Here is a 25,680-nt window from a genome sequence, read left to right as displayed (position 1 = left end):
ACAGTCGACCCCCCCTATAAGATATAGATACGTTCCAATTTATTAGGAATCCGATTTCTTACAAGTCGTTCCAATCACAGCCCGACACGTGTCAAGTTTACGGACTACGGCTGATTGAAAGGTTTTCTTCCATAAAATTAATCGATTCTACACTAATCCGACTCAACATTTCCAAAATACGTATATTTTTTTGTAGTTTTATAGGAATCATAATTATAGGGACCGTAATTATAGGGGGGTCAACTGTATTACCTGGAGACAAGGGATATCAAGTAAGTCATCAGATTACTTCCCTTTTTGCTTTCAGACCAGACAGTGTGTGTTATATATGTATGAAGAGAGCACAGACTGTGGGTAATATTAGAAATAAATTAAGCTATTTTATGTCAGCATATTGTCTTCACTTTTTACAGAATCCATTGCATATTATCCATGACACCTTATGCAACAAAAACATTGATTATTGTTTTCATCTTTTGCTTTTTTTTCACAAAAAGAAAATATTCTTTCAAATTTATTTTGAATATTGAAAACAGGTACTGATGTAGGTCTTTCATAAAAGCAAAGGATACCTGTATCTCAAACTAAAAACAAAACCAAAACTTGCAAAGGTGCACATAGATGCAAGATTAAAATGGGTTAGAAATGTTATGTTCCATCAAAAAAACAGCATAAAGCAATTTTTTCAGATAAAAAAAATGTAATCTTGATGGACTGGACAGTAATGCTTGTTACTGACATAACATTTGGAAAGAACCTAGAGAAAGGTTCAGATTTCACAGTAGCTCATTAATAGTATGGAGCATCATTTTCTTTTAAGCAAAAGAGTAACTTGTAAAAATAGACTTAATTCAATAATTTATTATTAGGAACTCCTAGAAATGCATCTTTTTCCAACAGGACATTTGATTGCAGGAGATAGCTTTTGTTATGTTCTTGATAAACCCAACTACCACATTTCTAACTCATCAAAACATCAATTTCTTGATAGGAATATCACTATATTAGAATGGCCAGCTTTAAGCCCTGATCTGAACCATAAGAGGAAGCTATGGGAACTACTATTATCAAAGGTGTATGAAAACAACAAGCAGTATACGTGGTACGATTCAAAAGTTCGGGGACTACATTAATGTATGACAACAAAAACATGTATTTGAAATTATACCATATGAAATTGATTCTATCAAACCTTTCCTATGTGTTCAGGTTGATTTCGCCCATGTCACGTGATTAAACCGTGAGCGCTGTTGTTTTCTTTCAGAGATAGTTACCTTTCTTTTGCAACGTAATAAAAATGAAGTTTCAAGAACAGTACTGCAACATTAAATTTTGTCAGCGTTTAAGTAAAACTCCTACGGAGACTTTAAAATTGCTAAGAAAGGTTATGGTGATTTTACCATGGCGAAATCAAAGCTGTACAAATGGCATCGGCATTTTAAAGAGGGACGAGAATCCATCGCAGACGATGAACGTTCGACTTCACGGATCAAGGCAAATGTTGAGTTGGTCTCTCAATATGTTCTCAAAGATCGTCACCAAACTCTTGAAAAAATTGCTGTGGCTACTCACTTATCAGAGACTAGTTGCCAGCATATTTTAACAGAAAATCTTAACATGCACCGAGCAAAGGAAAGGTCATGATAAAGGTGTTTTTTTGATTCTCAAGGAATTGTTCATTTACAATTTATTCCCGAAGGCAAAACAGTAAACAAGGAGCATTATCTAGACATTTTATGTCATTTGAGAGAATTCATTCGTCGTAAATGGCCACAGATCTGGCAAAGTGGAGACTGGTACCTTCTGCATGACAACTCAAATTAATGTGCTTCCACACCCTGCCTATTCACCAGACTTAGCCCCCGTGTGATTTTTATTTGTTTCCATCAATGAAAAAGCATTTGCAGGGACACTGTTTTGTGTCATCAGATGAGGTGAGAGCAGCATCGCAGGAGGCCTTACGGGAGGTTTCAAAAAATGGCTTCCAGTGGTACTTCCAGAAGTTATACGAGCGCTGGCAAAAGTGTATCGTTGCTCAAGATGATTACTTTAAAGATGGTTATGCATCGGCAATATAATCTTTTTAAGGTAAGGAATTTTAAGCCAAGTCCCCAAACTTTTGGATCGTACTACGTATATTTGCTGAAGCCCTTAGAAGTGCACATACTGAAGCTTGAAATAATATCTAAAACCTATAGCTAAAAAATTGATATATTCCATGCCAAATAGTGTGTTTCCATTAATTTAAAAAAATGGAAGTTCTACGAATTATTAAAATAATGTTTAATGGTCTTATAATCATGTTACAGATAAGTTTAATCTCACTCAAACACTTTCTTTGAGAGCAATGTACCTTCTTGGTTTTGAATGGCTACCATATTGGAATGCAGCCCTCTCATCATTTATCTCAGTTGAACTTGTTTCACATTAACTCATGCTACCATGAAGCATGAACGGCTCCTTCCTTATGGGAGTCCAATCAAGGACATTGTTTGGTTAACAAAACAATCTGTATATAAATGAGGATGTTTGTTTGTTTACTATGCACTTCTAAGCTGTTTAACCAATTGCTATAAAACTCAGCAGTTATGTTAACATACTTCTAACATAGATAATGTCATAAATACCACCCAAGATATTGATTTAATTTCTATATATCAATTAATTTCTGTCTACATTTGATTTGTAGACTTTACATATAGCAGCATCTACTGGCAAAAAAGTTTTAAAAAATAATAAACTAAATATAATTCGCACAAAAAAAGGATATAATTTAAAAAAGAAACAAATTATTATTCACTTAATTCTGCAACAATGATACAGCACAAAGTAGATGTACTATATCATTACTGTGACTGGTAGCACAGGGAAATCACATGCATCCAGTTGAAAGTGTTACACAGCAAAAACCATATTAGTGTTTGCTTTTCCACTTCTAACAATTCAGTTTTTTTTCTTTCATTTCTAAATGGTACTTTCTTAATTTTAATAATTATTCTATAAATTTATAAGGATATACTTCTCATGTAGTTTATAGACATTCTGATAATGTTCTTAAAATGAGTTTTATCACATACATTTTTAAAATTATGATTAATAATTCTAGGTGTAACAATTACTGCTATGTTTACTTTTATAAATTATAAACCCAGGCAATGCTGGGTGTAACAAATGTATCTCAAACTAAAGAACATATTGCATTGAAATTTGGCATGTGTAGAGAAAAACTTTACAGTATTTTTCAGAATTATCATATTTGAAGAATGGCAATTACATGCAGCATCAATAACAATAATCCACAAAACCTTTTTATAACAGTGTTGTGTCCGTGATTACATGCAGCATAATTACACATGAAATATCAGCAGAAAATTATGTTATGCATGCTTGCATGTTAAAAAAAACTGCATGTAATCACGGATTAAAGTGGAAAAGAGTGTTTACATTTACTACAATATGGCTACTCGGGCAACATTTATTTACCTATTTAAAAAAATAAATACAAAATTAATTTTAAAATACAGTATAACCTGTCTGTGGCAACCACACACGGTTCCTTTCAAAAAGTGGTCTTTTAGACAGGTAATCGGCCAAAACTGATGGTGATGTAAATACCATATTTCCGCACATATTTTGTGCACGTTTTAGCCATTTCTACTAAGCAAAACCGAAGTGAGCAAAAATAAGCAAATTTTTTCAATGATAGAGTTATATTGGTACTGATTTTATTCTTATCAGATAACTCGATTAACAAGAGTTGTCATGATTTTATAAGACATTTAATACCAATATTTTAAAGATTAATACAGTATTCACATTTTCTCAATTATAATGCACACTTTCTTTTTTTCAACTTAATTCAACTTGGTTCTCTTCATTCGCTCCTCAGTTACATGTATTATGTCATTGATGTAGAAGCACATCATATCTCTCCACTACTTTGGTTTTGATTTTCGTTAGTTTAATCTTATTTTAACTTAAATATTTAATATTTTCTTAAGTACAATAAGAAAAATATTAATTAATAATAGAACAATTTTATTATTTCTTCTCAAAATATGATTTCATTACATCAATGACAATCATGGAATCGAAAAAGGAAGGTTACCTGTAATACTGATTTATAAATTAATGCATTTATTGTTTTTTTGAATATTTTGTGTGTGAAAATTACTTGGATATTATTTTTCTAAAAATATTGCAGAAATAAGATAAATTGATATAGAACAATTTTATTATTTCTTCTCAAAATATGATTTCATTACATCAATGACAATCATGGAATCGAAAAAGGAAGGTTACCTGTAATACTGATTTATAAATTAATGCATTTATTGTTTTTTTGAATATTTTGTGTGTGAAAATTACTTGGATATTATTTTTCTAAAAATATTGCAGAAATAAGATAAATTGATACAGAAACTATTTATTGCACATGTACTGTATATGAGCTTAAAAAATAAATAAATATAATAAATGACATCAAACAATAAGATCAGCCAATTAATTGTATCATGTACAATATTTTATACCCCTAAGGAAAATACTGTAGGTCTACAGTACAATAAATTGTGTTTTCCCACAGTTAAACTTTGCCACTAATTGCTGTTGTGATAAACCATTTTCACTTTCTCTGATAACTTTAACACGATCTTCTAACAACAGCACTTTGCATTTTTTTCATTTTTCGAACATTTTCAAACAAACTGAGATGAATTTCTTTTGTATCTGGACTAATTCATTAACACCTGCATCTAATTTCAAGAGTGAAAGAAGTGCCCGAGGTGGGTTCGAACAAGAGTTTAGACCAAATATATTGACAGAAGTGGTTGCTTATTACAGTTGTTGTATGTTGTTTCCAACCAAAAATTGATGCCTGTGGTCGCATTACACAGGTGGTCGTTTAATACAGGTAACTTATATGCAGACTATGTATAAACTATTCCATGATAAAATTTCTGCCTGTTTTGACAGGTGTTCGTTGAATGCAGATGGTCATCTAAGCAGTTTTTACTGTATTGACAACTCTAAAGATAATATTTAGGCAGGTACTTTTAAAAGCATCTTTTTAAACAGACCATATCTCAAAACTGAAGATGATGTTGAAAATCTTTATAAAGAATTTCAGACTTACTTTTGATCCTAGAATGTACCCCTAAAATATTAGTGCAGAGTTCTGTAAAACCGTATATACAGTAGAGCATTGATTATCCAAATACCAATCAACCGAAACATCAGTTAACCAAAAATGTTCCAATTGGCAAATTCAGATTTCCACTAGTGCTGTAAAGTTGCAGCACTCTCCCTCTCCCTGCCAACCTAAACTGTAGGCCTACTTTAATGTACTATTTTATGTAAGGTATGTATTTGTAAGATGCGTGATTCAAAATATATACAGTACAGTTTTGTGTTTAATATATTTTTTTCGTAAATGATCAGTTATCTGAACAACTCCAGTCCCAAATTGTTTTGGATGATCGATGCTCTACTGTATTTACAAAATTTAAACATTGAATTAGTTAATTAAGCAATATACTTACACAATTGAGGCCTTCTACACACACCCAATTGCGTTCTTTAACAACATAATTAATTATACCTTGTTTCCCTTTGTCTTTTCCTGCAAGAATTTCGACCTTTAAATACAAAAACAAATATTTTTAAAAATTTTATTCAATTGATATATATGTTTAATTCTTATTTTTATGTTACTAAGGAATAATATTAAAAATCTATTATGGAAATATGTCCAAAATATAAATATTTTTTAGAAATTTAATACATATAATTTAATTAAACTTCAAAGTAACTTGATATAAACATGAAAATGTTTAATACTTAATAGCTAGCATCATCATCTAAATACAGTACATGTTGAACCTCATTAATCCAAGATTCACTAGTCAAGCAGTTTCAATGGTTTCGGACAGTGATTTGAATCTAGCTGAACATTCATGGGCTTTAAACTTGATCTTAACAAATAGACTTTTGTTAAGATAGTTTTTAAAATTCTCTCTTGTGTAATCAAAAATATTTTACACAACTGTAGATAAGATCAATAATAAAAACACAAACATAAAAAATTAAAATGCTTCCAATTCATACAAATAGTAAAATTAATAAATATACATATACAAGAACATTGAAAAAGTTCCCTGAAAGTTGTTATTATTCGTAAACAGAAAGATATATTTATAATTAATTGATGCAAGTGTAAACTTGTTGAGACTCATTTTATTAAGTATTCAAGTCTAGTCCCATCATACTTTTTTTTTTAATTTGGTGACAAAAGAAAGACATTAAAGGCAGTGAACAGTTCAAGTAAAATCTTTTGTGGAGTAGTAGCTAGAATCAAAAGGCATTAATTTCTACCAGAAAGGCTTAGACGGGTGATAACACTACATGGAAAAATGTTTAAACTTAAATGGGACATATGTTGAAAAAACAAAGTACTAAATTCAATTTGCTGTCTTTTTATTCAGATTTTCCAGAAAATTTTTAAATGCCATCTGTATATCATTTTTCATATCTTAATTGCAAAAAGTTAATGGTATTATAATTTCAAATTTATAATTTCACAAAATAAGTGATTGAATTCATGACCAAACTTATTGATTTTACTATAATATTAGTAAAATAATCATTCAATAATTAAATAAAAATTTAGAATTAAATCAATCCCAGAAAAACTGTCACTCTACATAGCAATCTATTTTCGAATCTTGTAAGTTATACTATGGCAACTCTAGAAATCTACTACTTTACATAAAGTTTTTCAAATATTTGATTCATTTTATACATATAAAACATTACTAGGACATTGCACGACTTTGTCATATTGTGACAGAATTGAAGCAGAGCTTACAGGAAAGAAGAAATCCTTGCACCTGTTAAGCACAGAAGAGGCAATTCTTGTATAGTACCTGATGGATGCAAACTGGTAAACTTTGCAATTGCCACTACAAAAGAGACCTGAGAAAGTTAAGCAATTTGTTCCTGGATTTTTTACATTTAAATAGATCCATATTACATTTCTGGATTCCTCATCTCAATTAATGAAAAATGGCAAAGTTTAATCAAAATAATCTCATTAAATTTAGAGAACAAACTGCATTCTGTAAGCCCATACAAGACGTGATAGTGACTGTAAAACATTGCACAACAAAGTTGCATGATTTGTGCGATATCGCTTTGTTGCATATGCTCATGAAACAACCTTATACAGTAGAGCATCGATTATCCGACCCCCGATTAACTGTCACCTTGGTTAACTGACTGTGTTCTAGTCGGCAAATTCAAATGTCTGCTAGTGATGTGGCGCTACAATATTTGGCTATGTCTTGGCTACTTTAATATTATTTTTACGTGTTTTAGCTGGCAACACTGGATCGACCATGAAAGGGAGCCAGTATTTAGACAAGGCTTAATTTTCTAATTTTTAACGATACAATAGAGATGATTATTATTTTTAAAAAAAATTTGATAGGCTTAACATGGAGGAAAATTCAACACAAAGTAAGTTAATAGTGATATACTAATATACTAATTACATGGGATATAATAATATACTACACTAATAATGGATTTTTTCATACTTTTCGGTTATCCGACCAACCCCAGTCCCCAATTGAGTTGGATAATCGATGCTCTACTGTATTTCGAAAATGAAGTCATGCATCCTTTTTTTTTTTTTTTTGAATTTTTGAACTCTGCATCCAATTAATGGAAAATGGCAAAGTTTAATCAAAATTGATTGAATGGATTTTGACAACAACCATAATTCTGTAAGCCTCATAAAAGAAGCCTCGCTAATGCTCCACTTCAATTATTCATGATATGCCAATAGCAATCAACATAACTAATTAGTCACAGAATATTGACAATTAATGATCAACTAAGATCAATTGTTTCTTTGCAAATTACTACAGGGAACAAAATCAATCTAGCACTAGAAAAAAAATCCAACAACAAGTTGTGTAACCATCCTGGCAACAACATTTAAAACTATATGTGGTGCCATCTGTTATGATATTTTATTAAAAAACTATTTAAATAATTAATTACAGTGGGTGATCAGTTAACGAACATAATCCATTCCAAGACTTTGTTCGTTAACCGATTATTGATTTACCATACGTTTTTATGGGAATTTAATTAATTCATTCCGGAGACTCCAAAAAATAAAAAATATATACTTTATTACATTTATTTATATGTAATAGTAAGAATACATATATATGCAGTCTTGCATTTTTATTAGTCATGTTTTTTCCATTTGTGGGGGTTAAAGAATCTGCCCAATGTCAATTGCTTTTCTCTTTTCTTTCAGATTTTTCGGAAGTAATTAATAGTATTAAAATTATAGAGATCCCCAACCCCATTAACCCTATTCCGGTTTGGATGCCACTTGGATGATCGTTGTTCTGACATCCTCCCACTTCTTCAAAAGATCTTTAGTAGCAGATGTTGACATTGGTCCTCTTTCGTCTTCCTCTTTTAAAAAAAAAAACACATCTTGCTGAGTTTCTTGGTACTCTTCATTTTAGAGTTCTTGGAATTCTGTCATCAGATCAGTTTCAGGTTCCATTATGAGCTCTAAAATGCTCTATATTTCTCAGATGTGATTTTCATTACTCCATTAGCAGCTTGAGACTTCTTGATATATCTTTCTTAGCTAAGATTGTGCCTACTGTAGATCTGTTCAAGCCTACTGTAGGAATGTTCAAATCTGATGCCTAGCAGCATCAGACATTTTGTGCCCACTCTCTACCTTGGCTATTATGTCTTACTTGGTTTCTACGGTGAGCACAGTTCTTGACACTACTCTTTTTAGGCATCATAATATTATCAGTTTCTTTTTTAAATAAAAAGTTCAGAAAATCACTTACAAAAATTCAGAGAACAGAAATCAACTAGCCCACAAAAAATAATTTAAATGCAAGGCCCAGATGAAATTCGAAATTTGGTATTAAAACGTTAATGAATATCCGATGGGACAGTTAAACTTTCACCTTTTGTAAATAAACTTCAATGCTAAACTTAACAAGTGTCTGTCCGACAGTCTCAAGAAAACTATAAAAAATTATTTGTCAGAAAGATAAACAAAAAGCTGGAATTATTGATACAAGGGAGAGTTTCAAAATTCAGAGGAATATTATACTATCCGATCAGTATAGGGTTGAGTGTCGATGTTGACATCTCCCGCACTCTGAAAGGTTTCGAATTGTTACCTGAACACAAGGAAAAATCAATTGGTATTCGTTATTTTCCATCGCTTCTTTTTATGTTTGTTCAGTAAAGTGTTTGTTATCCAATCATAAAAATCTTTCGCTAAAGTATTCGTTATCCAAACTGTTCGTTAACCGATCACCCATTGTATTATAAAATAGCAAACAGCTTAATTTTGATGGTAAAGACAAGTTTTGTAAAAAATTATAAATGCTAATAACGAGTAAAATCATTTAGTGCAACCCTACTCAAGATGTCACACATAACCACTTGTCTATCTCCCCACCCCTTCAACCTTTAATTAAAAAACAAAATTTAATAGCCTCAATCCCCAGTAAACAAATCTCCCTGCAAAATTTCAGAAATTTTCTACAAAAAGTATAAGAGTTATTCAGCTTCAAAGAGAATGAACAAAATTGCACACACACACACACACACACACAAGCATCCATACATACAGAAAAAATACCCAATTTTTGTTTGCATTTCACAACGTTTCAAGGTCCCATGTCCAAAAATGTAAAAATCGTGGAGGGTGTTTTTTGACCAATTGCCATACTTTCCCATTGTTAAAAATAAGAGCCAGAAATATATTGAAAAAAAAAAAATTATTATTTTATGCACTTTCTAACAAGCAAAATGATATACTGTATTTACTCGCATATAGGACAAGGTGTGACTTTAAAGATCAAATTAAGAAAAATTAGATTTATTAATACAATTCTAATTTTATTTCATTTAATCACAAATAAAATATCAAATGCATGTAAATGCACACATTGTCCCACAAAAATTACAAGCATTTTAAACTTTAAGGAAAAATCTTGTAAAATCAACAACATAATTTGTTCATGTAAAGCTGGACAATTGGAAACCGTTTTTGTCAATTCTTATTAATAATCAAATCCACTCTCTGTCAATTACACTTGTTTTCTCCAAATTCTGATTTCCGAATAATCATCTGTTTTCACATGGGAATGGATTAAAACTTATATCAGGTTTTCGTATGATTTTGGAATTTAATTCAAAAGCTTTGCTTTTCCTATTGCTATTCATCGCTACTCCTGACATTACACAAGGACGATATAAACGACTCAGATAAAATACTTTTATTTTTAAACACAAGAGGGTGAGCATCCAGTAAAAAATGCGAATACACGGTTCACAAAAATTATTACAAAAACGCAAAGAATCCTTTGCTTGCACATATAGGACAACCTAGGTTTTTGAAGCAGTAAAAAATGAATAAAAACCTCGTCTTATATGCAAGAAAATACAGTAATACCTCGACTTACGCAAACCCAGAGTTACGCGATTTTCAAATCGCGTCGATTCGTCTTTTGTTTCAGCGCCACTCAACTTCTGATTACACACTCCCCCCCACACCTATTGTTCGGCTTACATGTTCGGACGTGTCGCACAGAATCAACATATAGCTACAATTTATTTTGTGTTATTTATTTCTGTGTTTGTTATATCTACGGAGACTTGAGAGACTCTATGTGGTGATTTCTTGNCCGTTTTGCACAGGTTTTACTGTAATTAGTTTCTATATTAAACAATGGTATTTAGTTCGTGTAATTTTCTCTGTATTATCGAATCAAGTAATTTACTGAACATGATCTTCTCGGAGGTCGAGAGAGGATCGGACCACTTAATTTCTCGAGGCCTCAGTGAGAATAATATGTACATAACGAAACGTCGAAAATCCGAATTGGGCCATCGAAAAATAGATAAAGTACTAACACTTTCAATGGTGGCTTCGTTGTTGATGATCTTTCGGTGGTTTGGTTTATCTGTATACGGCAACGCGACACTTGGACCATCTCCTGGGAGGACTTTTATGGGAAACTGGCCCTTATTTAGATGTTACAAACGTGAAAAAAACCCTGAGAACTCCACGTGGCCAACCCGTCGACAAGGCGCGATCCCACTACCAATGTTCAGTGGTCTTATCCACTCGGGCACTGATAGGGTATAGTTTGCGCTTTGAACAAGCAATTATTTTTTGTGATATCGTCACAATGCCGGGTTGCAATTTTTAATCATCTTTTAACTTAAAAAAATCACGCGAATTCCGATCAAGAACGGAAGTTCGTATTAGTTAATTAGGAGCCGAGTGGATAAAACCACCGAACACTGGTAATCGGTCGTGGCTTCGCGCGGGTTGTCCACGTGGAGTTTTGTGGGTTTACTTCATGTTAGTAACATCTAAAAAGGGCCAGTTTCCCATAAAAGACCTCCCGGGAGGCATTCCCTCTAAGCAGATCGCCCATGTTTCGCATTGCCGCAATGGAATAAATTCAAATCCTGGCCTCTTGCCCTCGTACATCATACTTCTCCTGATAACAATTGAGTCATGCCGGTCATCTGACTCCATACTCGAGAAAATTTCAATGGTTAACTGACTTTAGAACACATTTTATGTACTTCTAAAGGGCATTATTTAAACATTTGCTCCTTTATCTTACTGAAAAAAACATTAAAAAATCTCACAGAATAAATCACAAAAAATAAAATTTAAGAATCATTTTATATGTTTACGTATTTAGACAGTTTTTTATACACTTATATAAACTTTTAAACTTAAAATATATACGTTTTTACTTATATTATGAATAGAAAATACATTTTTATACTTTAAAACGAAGAGAACGTTTAAATATTCTTCAACGAGTAATAAAAATATTCCGTATTTAACTGGAGGAGTCGAAAGATTCAGGTGAAACCGATGAGAAATTGAAAGATGTTCTACTCGATGACGTAGTAATGACGCGAAACGTAGTGTTTGGCNTATAAGCGTATAAAAAACTGTCTAAATACGTAAACATATAAAATGATTCTTAAATTTTATTTTTTGTGATTTATTCTGTGAGATTTTTTAATGTTTTTTTAGTAAAATAAAGGAGCAAATGTCTAAATAATGCAGTTTAGAAGTACATAAAATGTGTTCTAAAGTCAGTTAACCATTGAAATTTTCTCGAGTATGGAGTCAGTTAGATGACCGGCATGACTCAATTGTTGTCAGGAGAAGTATGATGTACGGGGACAAGACACTACTACGCTTTGAGGCTAGGATTTGAATTTATTCCATTGCGGCAATGAGACACATGGGCGATCTGTTTAGAGGGAATGCCTCCCGGGAGGTCTTTTATGGGAAACTGGCCCTTTTTAGGTGTTACTAACATGAAGTAAACCCACAAAACTCCACGTGGACAATCCGCGCGAAACCACGACCGATTACCAGTGTTCGGTGGTTTTATCCACTCGGCTCCTAATTAACTAATACGAACTTCCGTTCTTGATCAGAATTCGCGTGATTTTTTTTAAGTTAAAAGATGATTAAAAATTGCAACCCGACATTGTGACGATATCACAAAAAATAATTGCTTGTTCAAAGCGCAAAGTATACCCTACCAGTGCCCGAGTGGATAAGACTACTGAACACTGGTAGTGGGATCGCGCCTTGTCGACGGGTTGGCCACGTGGAGTTCTCCAGGTTTTCTTCACGTTTGTAACATCTAAATAAGGTCCAGTTTCCCATAAAAGTCCTCCCGGGAGATGGTCCAAGTGTCGCGTTGCCGTATACAGATAAACCAAACCACCGAAAGTTCATCAACAACGAAGCCACCATTGAAAGTGTTAGTATTTTATCTATTTTTCGATGGCCCAATTCGGATTTTCGACGTTTCGTTATGTACATATTATTCTCCCAGTTTCGACTCCACCCCGTGGGCACTAAGACAAACTTTTAATCATATCCATCATGGGTTCGTGGCCTCACAAAGAGGCGGCCAGACGGGGAGGGATGGGGCTCGATATATACTGGACAGATCATCCCTCCCAAGAAATTTCCGATCATCTCGATTCCCCAATCAACCCGCATTTACGATCGATATTCATAAGTTACATATAACACACGAAAACACACCACAGTTAACAGATTTTTGGGTCACTCTGTATTTTCTTATAATTCGCTGGAAATTATATTAATTTTCATTTGAAAAAAAATGATAAAAATAAGTTTATACAATTTAATAAAAATATGTAAATTATTTATTAAATTATTTATTTTTTAAAGATGGAATAATAAAATATAAAACGTTTACACGAATATCTAATAAAAATTTCAAATATAATATTTTAAATAATTTATATTTTTGAAATGCAAAAACACGAATAGATAATTTAAATAATTTATATAAATCAATATTTATTTTAAATAACATTTATATATGTATTAATTTATTCTGTTTCTAAGTATTTATCAACTTATAAAATGAAATAAAATTGTATAATAGTAGACCCCCCTATAACACTGTTGATAATTCCGTGTTATATGAATTCCATGTTGTACGAGTCACTTAGATTTTACAAATACGTGTGCCAGGCAGTGAACGGCTCACGTATTTGTAAAATCTAAGTGACTCGTACAACATGGAATTCATATAACACGGAATTATCAACAGTGTTATAGGGGGGTCTACTTGTATACAATTTTATTTCATTTTATAAGTTGATAAATACTTAGAAACAGAATAAATTAATACATATATAAATGTTATTTAAAATAAATATTGATTTATATAAATTATTTAAATTATCTATTCGTGTTTTTGCATTTCAAAAATATAAATTATTTAAAATATTATATTTGAAATTTTTATTAGATATTCGTGTAAACGTTTTATATTTTATTATTCCATCTTTAAAAAATAAATAATTTAATAAATAATTTACATATTTTTATTAAATTGTATAAACTTATTTTTATCATTTTTTTTCAAATGAAAATTAATATAATTTCCAGCGAATTATAAGAAAATACAGAGTGACCCAAAAATCTGTTAACTGTGGTGTGTTTTCGTGTGTTATATGTAACTTATGAATATCGATCGTAAATGCGGGTTGATTGGGGAATCGAGATGATCGGAAATTTCTTGGGAGGGATGATCTGTCCAGTATATATCGAGCCCCATCCCTCCCCGTCTGGCCGCCTCTTTGTGAGGCCACGAACCCATGATGGATATGATTAAAAGTTTGTCTTAGTGCCCACGGGGTGGAGTCGAAACTGGGAGAATAATATGTACATAACGAAACGTCGAAAATCCGAATTGGGCCATCGAAAAATAGATAAAATACTAACACTTTCAATGGTGGCTTCGTTGTTGATGAACTTTCGGTGGTTTGGTTTATCTGTATACGGCAACGCGACACTTGGACCATCTCCCGGGAGGACTTTTATGGGAAACTGGACCTTATTTAGATGTTACAAACGTGAAGAAAACCTGGAGAACTCCACGTGGCCAACCCGTCGACAAGGCGCGATCCCACTACCAGTGTTCAGTAGTCTTATCCACTCGGGCACTGGTAGGGTATACTTTGCGCTTTGAACAAGCAATTATTTTTTGTGATATCGTCACAATGTCGGGTTGCAATTTTTAATCATCTTTTAACTTAAAAAAAATCACGCGAATTCTGATCAAGAACGGAAGTTCGTATTAGTTAATTAGGAGCCGAGTGGATAAAACCACCGAACACTGGTAATCGGTCGTGGTTTCGCGCGGATTGTCCACGTGGAGTTTTGTGGGTTTACTTCATGTTAGTAACACCTAAAAAGGGCCAGTTTCCCATAAAAGACCTCCCGGGAGGCATTCCCTCTAAACAGATCGCCCATGTGTCTCATTGCCGCAATGGAATAAATTCAAATCCTAGCCTCAAAGCGTAGTAGTGTCTTGTCCCCGTACATCATACTTCTCCTGACAACAATTGAGTCATGCCGGTCATCTAACTGACTCCATACTCGAGAAAATTTCAATGGTTAACTGACTTTAGAACACATTTTATGTACTTCTAAACTGCATTATTTAGACATTTGCTCCTTTATTTTACTAAAAAAACATTAAAAAATCTCACAGAATAAATCACAAAAAATAAAATTTAAGAATCATTTTATATGTTTACGTATTTAGACAGTTTTTTATACACTTATATAAACTTTTAAACTTAAAATATATACGTTTTTACTTATATTATGAATAGAAAATACATTTTTATACTTTAAAACGAAGAGAACGTTTAAATATTCTTCAACGAGTAATAAAAATATTCCGTATTTAACTGGAGGAGTCGAAAGATTCAGGTGAAACCGATGAGAAATTGAAAGATGTTCTACTCGATGACGTAGTAATGACGCGAAACGTAGTGTTTGGCGTCATTATCGCGTCATATTTGAAAGTACTTAAAAATATTACTTTCGAAATTGTTTTTCTAGCAGTTTTCTATGTATTTTTAGTATTTATACGATAAAATTCCGAATAATACATAAATAAGTATTTACTTTATGAATTATTAATGACGTCATATAAGAGAAAACAGTAAGATAATCTTTTTTTTATGAAATTTTTAAAATTTTAAAATTGGTTTCATCTCTAAATTTTTACAAATTTCTTTCAAACGTTTTTATTTTTATAAAGTTTTAAAAAATATATCAAAAACAAGAAGAGGAGACCCAAAAGTAAGTTAACCATTGCAAACAAAGACTAAACTATTAGCGTATCTTATACGAATACTTATAATAAAGGCATCTAACGTTATTATTATTTTCTATTTGAAATAATAAATAATAAAAGAAAGAAAAATGATTCGGAGTTGTTAACTGACTTATGAACCAGCCTGATTCATTTTCAACCAGGTAAGGCGATTAACTGACTTTTGGGACACACTCTTTCATCTTCAACGAGGTAGGGTGGTTAACCGACTTTTAGGCCACCTTCGAAGAGGAAGAGTGGTTAAGCTACTTTTGGGACACTCTCTTTCGTATTTTTTTAACCAGACAGGTCGATCCAAAAGTCAGTCAACCGCTTGGAAGACTTAAAATCGCCGCCCGACGCCATGTAAAAGAATCAAGAGAATCTTCTTCGAATTTCCTCGAATCTATCGATTATTCACTAAAGTTTAAATTCAATTTTCCGCGTCTGTACTTTTCGTAAAATGGTTCCTTAATGCAGAACTAAATCCAATTATGAAAAATAAATGTTAAAATCGAATGACATTGAAGTGACATATATTTTTTGAATTTAAAATCTCCTCGTAAAAAAAAATATAATTACATCGAATTAATATTACATAATTAATTAAAGAAGGTTTATAGGAGCTGCGATTTTCAAATTTTACCCTTTACTGTCTCCGTCTGTCCGTCCGTTTGATTTATTTGTTTACTTCAACGAGACACGTGGGTGATCTGTCCGGGGGGATTTCCTACGGGAACACGGCCCCTATTTAGAAACGTGAAGAAAACACGGAAAATTCCAGTGTTTTCGGATGATTTTTAGCTTGTGCCTTTAAAATAAAAATGTTAATTACAGTAAAACCTGTGTAAGCCGGACTCGCACGGCACCGTATATTTTTTCCGGCTATGGCAGGCTCCCATTTGAAAAGGGCTTTTTCTTTAACACACAAAATCGCCCCATTCCGAATAAATTTTCCATTTAAGCAGGTTTCCGTTTTATTCAGGTTCCGTTTTGCACAGGTTTTACTGTAATTAGTTTCTATATTAAACAATGGTATTTAGTTCGTGTAATTTTCTCTGTATTATCGAATCAAGTAATTTACTGAACATGATCTTCTCGGAGGTCGAGAGAGGATCGGACCACTTAATTTCTCGAGGCCTCAGTGTATAAAAAAAACTATTTATAAAATATAATAAAACATTTTACTACTAATAAAGATTTCTGCCCTTAATACAAGAAATTCAATGGAATTAATAATTTGTAACAAATGTTTTAAGGTCTCACAGATGTGGCTGCTACATAGGAGGCGTAAGGCGTGGGCGACGTGGGCCACCGCCTACGGCCTCGCTGTCCGAGGGGCCTCGCGCTTCGAAGGTTTATGCATTTCATAAAAGCCGTAAACTCAACGAAACAATTTTACTCGTCATAAAACGATTGATGCTTTTATTTGTGTAGCAACATTTGCTGGCGTTGGGTTGCTATCGCGGGGAATCCTTGCCAGAAAGAGCTGGGGATTTCCCATTGTGTTTGTTTACGTTACTTTCACGATTCTCAACGGCTAGCCAATCAAAGTATCGCAGTAAAGTATCCAGTAAATAATGGAGTTAAAACTCGAATATTAAATATTAATCTCAGGACATTCTTTACACTTTGCGGTTGTCATAGCTGGAATCTGCTGTCGGTAGACGCAGTTAATTCTTCTGTGACAGCAAAAACATTTTTTGGTTTAATTCAGAAAATTTATTTGCTATCTTCAAGTTCCAGCAAACGCTGGGAATTAATCAAAGGCAAATTAAAGCTTACTACGAAGCCTTTATCAGACACAAGGGGAGAAAGCAGAATCGAGGCAGTGAAGGCCGTATTATTGCAATTTGATGTTGAATGCATCGAAAGCTTAAAAAATCAAACGGAACAATCAGACACACTCAGTGATTGTGATTCGGTTTTAAAGGAAATGATCCGTTTAGAATTTATCATATCGTTACATGTATGGTATGAGATATTATCGCGTGTTAATATCATAAGCAAATCTTTACAAGTCCATTTAAGCAATGCTCTTGAACATTTGCGTACGTTTTGTGACTGGATCAAAGAATATCGACAAACTGGATTCGAAAAATGCTTGTCTGATGCTCGTCAATTTATTGAGAATAGCAGTTATGAACTGCCAAAAGACTTTAAAAACGAAAGGGTAGCCGAAAAGAAAAGGATGTTCGATGATGAAGGCAGCGATCAACCTATACAGTCTCCCGAAAGCGGGTATGAAACAGATTTTTTTAACACCACGATTGATTCTATAATAAGCAATATGGATTCGGAATTTATGTCTTTAAATCAACATTTTGAAAATTTTGGTTTTTTCTACGATCTAAGGAGTTAAAAAATATTTCAAAAGAGCAAATATTAAAAAACTGTCAAGATTTACATTCAGTCCTGAGAGTGAGTGAGAGCAGTGACTTACAACCTTACGAATTATATGAAGAATTACAAACAATGATCCCAAATTTATCCAATTTCATTAAAGATGTGAAACAGCTGCTCCAATACATAACAGAAAATAACTTGAAAGAAATTTACCCAAATATTTACATTGCCGTTCGAATTTTTTTAACAATACCGGTAAGTACTGCCTACGCTGAAAGGAGCTTTTCAATATTAAAACTAATAAAAAATTATTTAAGAAATCCAATGGGTCAGGAAAGACTTTCAGGTTTGGCAGTTTTATCTATTGAAGCATATATAGGCCTAGTATCTAAGCTGAATTACGATACAATTATTAAGGAGTTCATAAGACTAAAAGCAGGAAATTTCTGTTTCTTTAATTTTTTTTTCTTTTTAATTTTTCTTTAATGTTAGTTAAAGACTATAGTTTGCATTTTTAGGAATCAAAATTTGACAGTTTCGACTGCTTTTTATTTTATAAAATCCGTCTTCTTGCGCCAACAGAAGGCCTCGCGAAATGTACCTTGCCCACATCAAATTTAGGTCTTACCCCGCCGCTGGGCTGCTAGCTGTATAACAGAAATCCAAGAAGACAGCAGGACATCTTTGATAAATCCATCAGGGCCTCTTTGGTAAAGTTAGTAGGTCTCCTTTATATAGTCAGCAGGGTATCTTTGATAGAACCAGCAGGCAGTGCCGTATCTAGGCAGGTGCAACAGATGCACCCGCACAGGGCCCACTTGAAAGGGGGACCCAAAATGCATGTATTTATTTTATTATTTTCCCAAACTAATTATTAAGGGGCCTAAGTGCAAATTCTTGCACAGGGTACAGGAATGGCTAGTTACGGCACTGCCAGCAGGTATATTTGATAGAGCCAGCAGGGTCTCTTTGGTAAAACTAGCAGGGCCTCTTTGGTAAAACTAGCAGGGCCTCTTTGATAAAACTAGCAGGGCCTCTTTAAGAGTCAGCAAAGTCTATTTGATAGAGCCAGTAGGGCCATTTGACCAGACTTTATTTTAGGGGCCACGGAGTAATATGGCCCTACATTTTCTGATAGGATCAAATATAGAGGAAAAGGTGGTATTATGGAACCCCTCCATTTCAAACTGATAATAAAGGCGAACCNTTTATTTTCTTTTTAATACTTTAATTTTTATTTCTGAAGAAGGCAATTATTGAATTAATAATATAAGTAATTTTGTAAAATCTTTATATTAAAAGTTTTATAACCAGCTCTGGAGCAACTTCTGAAGTATTTACTCGTAATAATTATATAGACTGTAGCTTTGAATTATTAATGGTTCATTTTCAAACATGTAAACTTCTATATTCTTATTGAATCTACATTCTTATTCATCAGGACAAAAAGTAAGTTAATAGTTATAATAATTGTAGATTAATTGAGATGAAATGTTCTTCAAGACCCAAATGTGTCACATCACAGTGAACTTTCTTTTAAATAAAATAACAAATTGATTTAAACACAGAACATCATTTATATTTTGTATTCAATTTCAATTTAGAAACTCAGTACAGAAAACTAGGAATTTAAAAAGAATAAACTTATTTAGCATGTTTTTGTCATGATAATAAGGTAGAGCCTCAATTATCTGCGTCCCAATTAACAAGATTTTGCACTAAAAAAGACAAACCTGTAATCAAAAATACTACTTAAATGATAACACCTTTTACAAAATGATTTGTTTCTGTTACCTTTTATCATTTAGCTTCAATGTATGACAAACCATTCATGTTAAAATGCAACTACAATAACATATACTTTTATTCTTAAAACTATTATTATTTTAAACGTAAAACCATTCTTAAGCATATTAGCTGAAATAAATGATGTAAAAAAATATCCTTATATATGATTAAATTCACTATAAAAAGAGGCTTAAGTGATAAACTGCATAAATGTTTTGTATTTGTAATTTTTAATCCGAAATTGCCTTCACTGTCCATTTTATCTGAGATTTACTTTTCCAGCTGTTATATATACATAAGAGAAAATATTGAAATTGTGACAAATTTGACCCTGGTTTCTTCAGACCTCCTAAACCCAAAAACGTAAAATTAAAAAAAAAATTCTATGGATGTTTACATGTGTTCGCATCTGTTTTCTTCAATATCTCAGGATTGAGTAAAGATTAATAAATTATATTTGACACAGTAGTTCATGTATAAGAGGCATTGATGCTATTAAATTTTGGTTGAGAAAGGTTGAGGAGATAAAGAGATAGAAGTTGGTCATGTATCAAATCTCGCATGGTATCAGACTTAATGAAGATTTTACTTATTGTTAGTTAGCATTTACAATTTTTTATAAAATTGTAATGCTAATAATGTAATGCAGATGATACCTCGTGCAGTTTTAAATATTGTTGCCAGGTAAATTATGCAACTTGTTTTTGGATTTTTGTGAGTAGTTTTATATTTTTGAAATCAATAAAGTAAATTGCAAAAAGAAGCCAAGACTTATTTTACTTTAAACAAGAAAGTGTAAGTTCTAGTTTGAAGAAATAGAAACACCTGCCTATAGTTTTCAGAGAATTTTCTATTTGAGAAGTGTCTCTTGAAGAGGATGAAAATGTTAGTATTATTAAGAAAATACTTGCTAGAAGAAATGTTAAAGCACTAGGTAATTATTAGTTATCTCAGTTCCAGCTTCTGGGATGTCTTTAAATTTTGTATTTTTTTTTTTTTTAATTTATTCAATCTCAGCTACAACCAATATGCCAGTGAATGGTTTAATAATCTTTCACTGAAACATCTAGCAATATAATAAGCAGGCAGAAACAGTGCTATATTGGCATTTGCAGGCTTATTTTGTCAAAATAACTTTTGGTTAATACAGATTAGTAGTAAAAAAACATTAAGTTTAATAATATAACTATAGAGATGGCCATATTGCTTTGTCACAGCTCACCATATCCACAGTCCAATCAGTGCAATGCACGTCAGTCACTACACCGACAAATTTGTCAGTGAATATTGGAACATATTTTAGTACAGTACTCTTCATCAATATGCAATTAGATGCATATTGGAATGTACACTATGTCCCTGAAAGCCTGGCATTTGGGCATCTGGCAAGTGAGTGATAAGGGATGGGCCAAACACATCCAGAGCAGACAACCCATGAAAAATTCTCAGGGTTTCTTGTCTGGATTTGATCCTAAATCCCCCAAAGTGATAAGACATGCCTTAACCACCTCAACCATCTGGCCACAATAAGTACTTTCAACATAGCAACATTGTAATAAAAAACTAAATGTACGTAATTTAGTTTTTTAAAATAATTTATATTTCCAAACATGTACCAGTGACACTCTAAAGCTCTCAGATTGTTAATATTTAAAGATTTCATTCAAATAAAAGGTAAGATGGGAACTCTGAACGAAGTATTTGCTATCCCTCATACAAACAAACAAGTCAAAGGAACCACACTCATACATGCAATCCTTCACGAGATCGCCTCCAAGGATCAGTTTTTCCCACGTACCAGTACTACTGTCTATTCTCCACGCTCTGCATCAGTTGAGAATCACCATCACTTGCCTCAACCGACACTCCATACGTAATTGGGCACCAAGGTGCAAACATGCTTGCACCTCGGGCAGTGTGGTGGGCTCGCCCCCACACAGGTGCCAAACCTATACGGTTCGAGTCCACCACATCACCTGAAACTATATAATATCAAGTACTCCACAAACAGTTATGTGGACCACTCAAAACAGGCATAGTCGCACAGGCCAAATAGTTAAACGCAACAGTCAGCAGAGCTACACAACTTCTGGAATTAGGCCAATTTCGAGGGTTCACATCTCGCCAAGAGTCGCATGTAAAGATACAGTTCCTTTGACTTTTTTGCTCCTATGGGAATGGTCAACAGCTCTGTTAAGGTTCCAACAGTCTCATTCAGAGGCGTAACTGTACCCAAATGAAGTATAATCTATTATTATTTAAATAATAAAAGTTGCAACAACCAAAGTTTCATGTTTACCTTATCACCTCTAAACATGGTCCATATCACAGGTTCAACTAAATAGTCTTTCCTTTTATCACCAGGAAGATTATCTCTTTTAAATTCATCGGTCCATACTCTGTGCATATCGTAATACAATTTGTCTTCGTCCCTCTTGATGATCTTCTGACGGTATTGAGGACCGGGAGGAGGTTTCCAATCTATCCATTCCGTGCATCTTTTTATGTATCGCTCGGGAAAATTTGAATAGTCTTTCGGTAATTTAGATGCACAAAACAATAATCTCGTTAGTTTCATTACTCGACTGCCAAGCTTTCGATTTCAAAACAATTTTAACGAACCGACGACACAGATTTTAAACTAAAAACAAGCGGCCATTTTGAAATCGCTACAGTGTTGCCAAATCGTTAAAAACTATTCTAGAAATTTGAGTTCGAGATTATAGTAATTATAGGCGCGTTCAGTAAATAAATTTGGGTGATGGCCGGGTGGTGCTATCGATCTGACGGGGCCGAAATCGAATCCGGACGGATCGGAAAAATCTCATGAATTTTTTGGTGGGAAGACCGTCCGGATGTGCCTAGCCCCGTTCTTCACTATCTGGCCGAACGCATAATGGGCTTGTTTAAAATGCCTTCTTAGTGCCCACAGGGCGGAAAGAATTAAAAAGAAACATTTGGATGTCATTACCAGTTTTTTAACCACACGGCAAATGCATAATATAATATAATTATAATATAGCAAGAATTACTGAACGATTAGTACGTGTTTTCAAAATGTCGGAAAAGCGACTCTTACAAAGTCTCGCTACGCTACTATTCCAAAAGAAGAATCCAAGATTGTTTAATATTTATATGACACTCGTGCGTTTTCAATTCTCTAAAATAATACTTCATCTAAAAGTAAAGGAAATTCGTACTCTTCATTATAAAATTGGTCACATAAGAGTAGTCATATTGTTACTTTGATAGAAAACTGACTTGTGAGTCTAAACACAGTGCACTTAGTTCATTTACTGAACTGAGTATGCACATTGAAGTACGAGTATGAAAAACGCGTAAAACGGTGCCAGTTATATCCGGATCGATCCACGAAAATTTCTGAGCTGACTCGTAATCGAACGTAAATTCCTGAGAGTCAGGCGAACTACAGAGTTTCCTAATATTGGGCCTTTATAATATACAGTGTCACACGTAAAACCGAGCCCATTCACCAATTGAGTAAATTCTTATCATCTTCATATCGGAAAAAAAAAATTTAGTTTTATTCACAAAACATAATGGAAACTTACAAAAGATGCTGGAATTAGCATTTGTTCGTCTGCGCAATTTTCTAAGAGGTGCAACCACACTTTAAACAATCTTACATAGAACATTGATATGGATAACCTAGATGCTTTTGCAAATGTTTTCCTTCAGCTCGTCTATCGTTCTGAAATGGTGCTCGTACACTTTTTCTTTAAAATAGATAAAAATCAGATGACGGTGAGTATGTGCAAGCCTAAGCAAACAGGGCACAGCGACAATCTTTGCTTATCGTGCATTCCTCCGTGAATGTTTCGGATATAACGGATTTTCCCGTATTCCGTAGTACAGAGATTGGTGTGGTATGTGGCGCCATCTTGTCGAAGAAAAATTTCTTGCTGGTATGCCGTCTACTTGGTAATAGACGTTTCGAAAAATCCGAAAATAAAAGTTTGTTGTTTACATTGACACAGAACATCGAGCCGGTGATTTGGCTGCTCCTAGACTCTGAACACTACGATTTTCTGATCACGAAGTTCATTCTTATGCAAAATGTGAGGATTTTTGGCAAATCAGTAAAGAGTGTTCTGGACATTCATAATTTCATGTGATAAAAAAAAACGGAAGCATTCTTCTTCTGTCACGAAATACAGCAGGGGATCAAAACTTTCAATTATCAGTATTTAGTGGTTTTATCCACTCTGCCATTGGTGGGAGACTTCAGAAAAAAGCTAAAATTTTAAAAAGTAATAGTTACTCAGGCAGGACTAAGTAAACATTATTATTACATATTACAATGTACTGTATTTAGTACTAATAATTCTGAATTTAATACATGTTTCATTTTTGGATCTTTCTGTCCTGTGGTCAGAAGCAGGATCTTTTTCCAAACCCATCGTGGGCCTGGCTCCCGAAACTCAACGTATTCGGGATAGATCGCACACGAAAGCTTTCTAGTTTGCATACTTGGATTCGATCCTGTATACTAGAGCGGAAGGACAACGCCTTAACCAACTTGGGTAAGCCGTCTGAAGGAATAATTACTTTAATGCATTTCTCTAACAAATAAGTTATGCATATTTTATGAATGCTTTGTTTTTCTGACGTAATCTGCACAGTATGTGATCTTTATTTATGTAATGTAATTTAGCTTCCTTTACGAAAAACATAGAGCCGCTTTATATTTTATATAGTTGCTTCTATGGCTGTAAAGAATAGCAATAAGATTATAAAACAAGACTTTTAGGTGTATAACAAAATAAAAATATGATTAGCATGGAACTACAAAATTCGATTTTAATGGGAGAAAGTAACTATATTGTTTACCTATTTTTATTACATACTCTAAAATATTTTATCCGTGTACAAATGTTTATTGTTCAAAACATTTCTTGTGTATAAAAATACAAGAAAAATAATTAAATTTACAAATGCTTTCATTGAATGCGCTTGATGGCCAAAGACGTCAGTCTATCGATCTGGAGGATCCTAGTTTGGGTCCCGACAGGTTCAAATTTTCGTGAATAGGTTGATCCCGATGTTTCCGGTCCATCCTTCACTTTCCGTTTCTCTTGATTTAATCCACAATGGACATGGTAGAAAGTTTTCTTAACCAACTTGTACTCGTGTACAAGGTATTTTATAGGTAGGATTTAGCTGCTGGATTTACTGTATTCTAACCTAACCATTAGTAATCCGGCAAAATCACTTATTCGGCATCCTATAGATTCCAATGATGCCGGATTATTGATTAACCTGTAAGTTTTAAATAATAAAAATGTTGATAGAAACTAAAATAATTATACAAGGAATACAACGAAATGAATGGTTTTAACATACTTTTGAAGCACTGTAAATGTGAGGGTGAAACAAATAACCATACTAACACACTACACTCACACATTCATACTCATATGCCATCGCTCACACTCACGCAAGCACAAATCGCTCACGCTCACACACGCGAAAAATATTGCACTGACATTAAAACTCACGCTAAAATTGTTCCCTATTCTTATTTAAAATATGCAGAAACAGAGAAAATTTTAAGCTGGTTTTATTTTATTGATCAACGTAAGAATAGTAGACCCCCCTATAACACTGTTGATAATTCCGTGTTATATGAATTCCATGTTGTACGAGTCACTTAGATTTTACAAATACGTGTGCCAGGCAGTGAACGGCTCACGTATTTGTAAAATCTAAGTGACTCGTACAACATGGAATTCATATAAAACGGAATTATCAACAGTGTTATGGGGGG

General features: G+C 33.3%; 1 protein-coding gene across 1 annotated transcript in view; it reads right to left on the bottom strand.

The window, feature by feature from the left end:
- LOC111618158 (probable 39S ribosomal protein L24, mitochondrial) overlaps positions 1–22,587 on the bottom strand; it is a 43,609-nt gene extending 21,022 nt beyond the window's left edge. The window contains exons 1-2 of the mRNA XM_023359619.1: positions 22,192–22,587; positions 5,541–5,636 (exon numbers count right to left, since the gene is read on the bottom strand). Of these exons, the coding sequence (XP_023215387.1) occupies positions 5,541–5,636; positions 22,192–22,470 (375 nt within the window). The 5' untranslated portion in view covers positions 22,471–22,587. The remainder of the gene's footprint in view (positions 1–5,540; positions 5,637–22,191) is intronic.
- Between the last annotated feature and the right edge of the window lie 3,093 nt (positions 22,588–25,680).

Source organism: Centruroides sculpturatus, unplaced genomic scaffold, assembly GCF_000671375.1.
Source record: "Centruroides sculpturatus isolate CEXI.00-Female unplaced genomic scaffold, Cexi_2.0 scaffold62, whole genome shotgun sequence".
In the NCBI taxonomy this organism is placed as follows: Eukaryota; Metazoa; Arthropoda; class Arachnida; order Scorpiones; family Buthidae; genus Centruroides; species Centruroides sculpturatus.
Note: the sequence above shows the minus strand (reverse complement) of the source record. Positions and strands in the feature narration are given on the sequence as shown.